This window comes from Rousettus aegyptiacus, unplaced genomic scaffold (assembly GCF_014176215.1).
Source record: "Rousettus aegyptiacus isolate mRouAeg1 unplaced genomic scaffold, mRouAeg1.p scaffold_m13_p_14, whole genome shotgun sequence".
Lineage (NCBI taxonomy): Eukaryota > Metazoa > Chordata > Mammalia > Chiroptera > Pteropodidae > Rousettus > Rousettus aegyptiacus.
The window spans coordinates 27,017,370-27,023,369 of NW_023416289.1; the positions used below are offsets into that span (position 1 = coordinate 27,017,370).

General features: G+C 47.2%; 1 protein-coding gene across 2 annotated transcripts in view; it reads left to right on the plus strand.

Moving 5' to 3' along the window:
- USP10 (ubiquitin specific peptidase 10) overlaps window positions 1-5,728 on the plus strand; it is a 58,118-nt gene extending 52,390 nt beyond the window's left edge. For both annotated transcript variants that reach the window (XM_016165919.2, XM_016165918.2), the window contains 2 exons: window positions 1,746-1,811; window positions 4,699-5,728. In XM_016165919.2, coding sequence (XP_016021405.2) covers window positions 1,746-1,811; window positions 4,699-4,886 — 254 coding nt within the window. In that variant the 3' untranslated portion in view covers window positions 4,887-5,728. The remainder of the gene's footprint in view (window positions 1-1,745; window positions 1,812-4,698) is intronic.
- The last annotated feature ends 272 nt before the right edge of the window (window positions 5,729-6,000 follow it).

The following is a 6,000-nucleotide window of genomic DNA, read 5'->3' on the forward strand; positions in this document are numbered from 1 at the left end:
TATGTTAAAATTCTCATTAAAATGGCCTTTGAAAAATAAAGGCAAAAATGAATAAACCGCATACTCTTACTAGATTAGAAAAATAGGTTTTGTCTATCAGAATGAGTATCATTTTTCTATAAACATTTTACAGATTAATGGTACAAAATAATTTTCCTCATGCTACATGTTAACAATTGTGTGGACCAGCCTGGTTAAAAGGACTTTTTTTTAGTGAATTGAGAATGTGTCCCATAGGCCACTGGGGGTTCCTCTGACCTGGTTGCAATGACGCGAGCGTTAGATTTGTGGCACTCTGTCAGCCACAAGTCTCTGTCAGGTAACCAGGACTCAGCAGCGTCCGTACATTCTAGTGAAAGTACCAAGTTCAGGTTGTCTTGCTAAAAGCACAGGTTGAAGGAAAACTTTCCTCGAAAGCATCAGAATTTGTGAAAAATTCTGATTTTTGTGCCACCCTGAAGCTTGATCGGGAGCATAACAAACTAGAGTGATTCTCAAAATATCAGGGTGTCTGAAAAATGGAAAAGAGGACATGGAACGGCATTCCCAAGTCTTGCAGAGCCCCTGGGTCCCCGTCATCTTGCTCCTCCCTTCCCTCCCCACAGCACGGCACCCACACTCCATGCTTTCTGGGCCAGGCGCTCAGAAACTGGTGGGTGGCTGCCTTATGTTTATGGTCAGCTTCACCTACACCCCAGGATGTTCCATTTCCTTCAGCTTAAGATTCAGACTCTGGCTCTTCAGCCCCATTCTCAGGAGCTGCCGCCTTCAGCCGATAGGCTGACTCCCATGCTGGTTCGTGGTCCGTCCTGCCTCTCACAAGTCGAGCTGCTTCGTTCGTAGGCAGCTTGTTTTTCTGATCCCATTTGGGGACAAGAGCAGGGAAGAATCTCCCGCAGAGAATCATATACTGGGTCGTCCGTCCCTTTTTGCAAGGCTGTCGGGGAAGCATAGTGCACAAGCTGAGTCCACTAGGCATCCTTTGACTTCCCTCTTCCGTCTTTCCTCACCTCTAAATTAACCCCCTAGAAGGACCGACTTGTGTGGTTTTCTACACTGACTTAATTGTCATAACTTTTCTTGTTACATGTATTTTTGTATCTGCCACCTCAAATGCTTTCTAGAAAGAGAAATCACATAAATAAGGACCAGAGGACTTACTTAGGTTGTGGAGGTGGGGGGTAGAGAAGGAACCATTAACGGCTGCCAAGAGCAGTGCATCTCCGCACGGACCAGCTCTGCGGCGTCTCTGGTGCTTCTGCAGGGCGGAGGGTCTGCGAGCGCTAAGGACGAGAGGCTGATGCCTCTGGGAGAAATTCCGCTCACGTGATTGAAGTTTTGCTCTCTGACTCACAGATGAAACATGTTTTCCAGGGCTATTTCATTTTGTTTTGTTTTTTTTTCTTTTAAGTAGGTACCTCTCTCCCCCCACCTCCCACCCCCCATTTTGTAGGACATCTGCTTTTAGGACATTTCTAGCATGAGCTTAATAGGTTGAATATATTCCTCATGTTTCCTGAATGGCTTAGTTGCTGGTTATGTCTGTCACCGTGTATACTACACAGCTCATTTTCCTCATGGGTCATTTTTTATGCAAATAAAGAGATGGCGTTTCGTTTCATTTCCCTGGTCTGCCTGGTGTTGTACCTGAGTGGAGACCGTTGTCACCCATGTGTGTCTGTGCTGCTCCAAGCCTTTCTGTAAGCGCTTTTATAGACTAGAGCTGTTGATCTTTTGTTTTTCAGAACTGCTTTCTCCAGGGGTTAAAAATAAGAGTTTTAAATGCCACAGAACCTATAGACTGTTTGCAGGTAAGTCCACTTGTGCGTTATTTCCCTGTTAAAGTGGTGATGAAGAGGTCAGGCGCAGCTTCGCAGACCTGCCACCGAGCACGCAGGACAGACGTCACTGTTGGTGTCGCTGTGCACTGCGGAAGCAGGGAACTCGTTTGAAAATGTGTGTTTTAACTTAAATTTGGTCCTTGGAATTTGACTGACTCTCCCCTTGGCTCTAGGCGGAGCCTCACGTTAGACCTGGTGTGACATGGTTGTTTCCGTCTGAGTGAGATGAGTGAGTGCAGGCCGCCAGGCTAGCGGTTTGAGACTGCGACCTTCTCCCGTGGGGTAATGGAGCCTGGGAGAGGCCGTGGCATCCAGGCACCCAGCCGTGTGCCACCATCTCTTCTCCCTGCAGAGCTGTCACGTGTGCACGAGGTGGTGGCCCCCCAGTCACGGGACCCCCCGGGGGGGTAGGGGGCAGGGGCACACCCTCATCCCAGAGCCGGCAGCCCTCCGACCCCTGCTCTCTTGGCCTGGATGTTCCTGTAGAGCCAGCTCGTCTTCTGCGCTCTCTGTGCTTCCTTCCCTTCCTCCTCCTCTCATAGCCTGAGCCTTTTAATGCCTTTGAGGCTTTATGTCTTTTTTATGTTTTTCGATAGTTGTTTGCAACAATTTTTTTTGCTTTTCTGGCTGTTTTTATTAGAATCTAGCTTCTCCATCACCCTATCGTGTTGCCATTGGTGAGCCTGTTTGAAATTTAAAATACCACTACTGTGTACTGACCCTCACACATGTGTTGGCCTTTCTACTAGTTACCTTTTCTGTACTATCTCATTCATTCTTCACAACTGTCCTGAGAGGTAAGTGGTGGTATCCCCATTTTATAAAAGAATAAACAGAAACTCTTACCCGAGAGGAACAGTCACCACTCTGTGACCCGCGGAGCAGGGCTTTAGGCTCCTCTGCCCTCCGTCCGCTCCCAGGAGTTTAGGACGCTGGGTTGGGCCCTGGTCGGTGGTGAGGTCCTGTGCCACACCAGCAGGAGTCTGGCCCGGGCAGCTCTTTCTTCCCTCTGGGCTCCATTCCTTTTGACTTTCTTTCTCCCTCAAGGCAGCTGACCACGGCCCCCCCTCAGTCTGCTGGGACCCAGGCAAGGTGGCACTGGGCACCTTGCTGTTGGGAGTGTTGCCATCCTTTCCCTGCCCTGCCTTGCGAGGGAGGCTCTGAGGCCTCAGGTGGCACTCAGGCTCTGCAGCCTACCTCTGCGACCGGAGGAGTCCCCAGCGTCTAGCCTGGCTCCCTGGGCTTTGGCACCAGGGTCCCACTGGGTGATAAGATGTTTTTTGCCGTCTCCTTGCGGCTCTCTCCCTTGGGGCCCATGCAGGGGAAGGCTGATGGACAAGGGCAAAGCTTAGGCATTTCTAGTCTCCTGGTCAAGAGGCCCCAGTGGAAATGCACACTCCTCCCCACCCACCGTGGCCCAGGGTTTGTTACATTGCTGTCACCCGCAATACAGAATTAGGACCTTGTGTTGGTCCTGTTGCTGGTTTCCCACTTGACTGTCCTGTAGTCTTGCTTGTGACCAATCATATTTGTCACATGGCTGGCCAGGGCTATAGTGTCTTCTGAGCCCCCAGCATAGAGGTTTCTTTGAGTGGACGGAGTTCAGGAGTCTGTCCAGTGACTGAGGCCTTACGTGCCATCCTCTAACTAGCCAAGGTCACTGGCCCAGAGTAGGTTCAGACCTCCCTAGAAGTAACAGCCGCTGCTAGAACCCGTGGCATTCAGGCTTGTTTATTGGTGACATTCCTTAGCAGCTGACTGTCGTGCCTCTCCAAGTGGCTGTCCTTCGTGCCGTTGCTGGTAGTGCACGGCTCGCGCCACCTTTCCAGAAGTTCCGTAGAGACTAATTCTCTCACCCAGGCTCATGTCTCCTGTTGGCCAGGCCTCCCCTCAGCCCCTCGCCTTCATCACTGTCTTTAACATCTTCACTCATCTTTCAACAATTACATTTGCCTTTTACTAAGGCTTCTTGATTGAATTACAAGATTTTTAAAAGTAGTGATTAGTGGTATGTTTTTCTGTTAAAATGTAGAAAAATTGGAATTTTTTAAAAAAGAACAAAAGAGCGTAGTGAGTCATGTCTGCGGGGTCACTCCACAGCCACACACTCAGTCCGGCTAACAGTTCTGGCACCTGTTCCGGAGTGAGCACTGTCAGACGTCATAGAAGACAATTTACAGAAAACCTAGGATTCTGTGTGTGTGTGTGTGTGTGTGTGTGTGTAATATAAGCTTATGGCTACATCACAAACAATCCTATAGGGAAAAAATTATTTTTTGTATATACAGTTCACTAATCATTCCTTCTAGTGGGTATTTAGGTTTTTCTATTTTTTTCACTGTTATAAAATCTGAGTCTAAGATTCAGATATTCGCTTAGAACAGTCTAGAATGGACTTGTGTAGATCAAGGGCATGAACGTTTGTAGGGCTCTGGGTGTGCATTTCCAGAGGCCAGTTTGTCTGTCCTGCCGTCGGCTCATAGGAGTGTGTCTTTCACGTACTCGCCAGCATTCTCTCAAGTATTAAATATTAAAGTGGTTGCTAACCCTTGCCAAAAGGGCTGACCAGTAGGACGACCCTATTTAACAGGCATTTTTTTTCTTTTATTGTTTGAAGGGTATTGAACATTTTAAATATGTCATTGAGATGTATATAAGTTTTTATTATTAATTGTTTAAGGTTTTTGTGTTTAAATAACATTGCTTCATGTAATTACGTTTCCCCGTCCCGCCTACTTTGGTTAGGTGTTGCACCAGACAGACAGATTTTTGCAGGTAGCCGGGTGGGTGGGTGGCTTTAAGCTGTCGGCGCGCAGTGCTCCACTCACCAGGCCTCCTCCCGGGCGCTCTCTTCCAGTGGTCTACCATCACGGCAGCAGCGCGACGGGGGGCCATTACACCACAGACGTCTTCCAGATCGGTCTGAACGGCTGGTTGCGCATCGACGACCAGATGGTCAAGGTGATTAACCAGTACCAGGTGGTGAAGCCCACTGCTGACCGCACAGCCTACCTCCTGTATTACCGCCGAGTGGACCTGCTGTAACCGCCGTGCGCCCGCTGTGTGTGCTCGACACCCGCTTGTAGAACACCACCTCTCACCGACTTCCTTCCTCTCGTTAGTGGCTGTTAGAGAGAAACTCTTTCTCCCTTTTGCAAACATGGGCTCAAATGAAAAGGAGACGCCTTGGGGTTTGTGCACAACATAGTTTATGTTGACTTCTAACTTCCAAATCAAAATCATTTGGTGGAAATAGACTGTCGCTTGATTTAAGAAAATACGCAAAAACCCATAATTCTGAAATAATGCTGATTCCTGAGTAAGAAGGGGAAACTTGCGTTTGATTCCCATTCTAATTGCTTAGTAGAATAAATCCTGCACCAGCAACACTTGTAAATTTGTGAAAATGAATTTTATCTTTCCTTAAAAAATGAATTTTTTAATCCATCACACTCTCCTCCCCCCCACCCTTTAGTTTTTGATAAATGATAAAAACGAGCCAGTTATCAGAGAAGAAATAGTTCTTCAAAAGAAAAACAAAAAATAAGTTGCTGGTTCCTAACAGGAAATATACATTTTAATAATTGTGCGATGAGAAACTGCTTACATACACATTACAGATCAAATGTCTGGAGTTAAGACGTTAGTCACATAGATGGGTGATTGTAACTTTATTGCCATTAAAAGATTTCAAATTGCGTTCATGCTTCTGTGTACACATAATAAAAAATGGGCAAAATAATGAAGATTGATCTTTCCTTAAGTCTGCTCTGTTTAATTCTGCTGCCTGCTCTTCTCTAATGCTGCGTCTCTAATTGTACACAGTTTAGTGATACCTAGGAGTATAAAGTTGTCGCCCATCAATAAAAATCACAAAGTTGGTTTAATGCTGTGCGTGCTGTTTCTTTGACTGCGGGAGCCTTTTTCAGTCACGAAGTCAGGCAGACGCCACTGCACCTCAGTCAGCCTTTCGGCCAGCCCCCCATGTTTGCGAACGCCGTACCAGGACTCAGGGTGCACCTGTTTCCACGCATGTGGGTAAATAGTTTGTGGGGGTTTTGTTTCTGTTTGTTTGTTTGTTTGTTTTGAATCTTCGGATAGCAGAAAATGGTGGGATAAACTCTCCTTTCGTTGTTTCCATCCCCAGCAATTCCAGTAT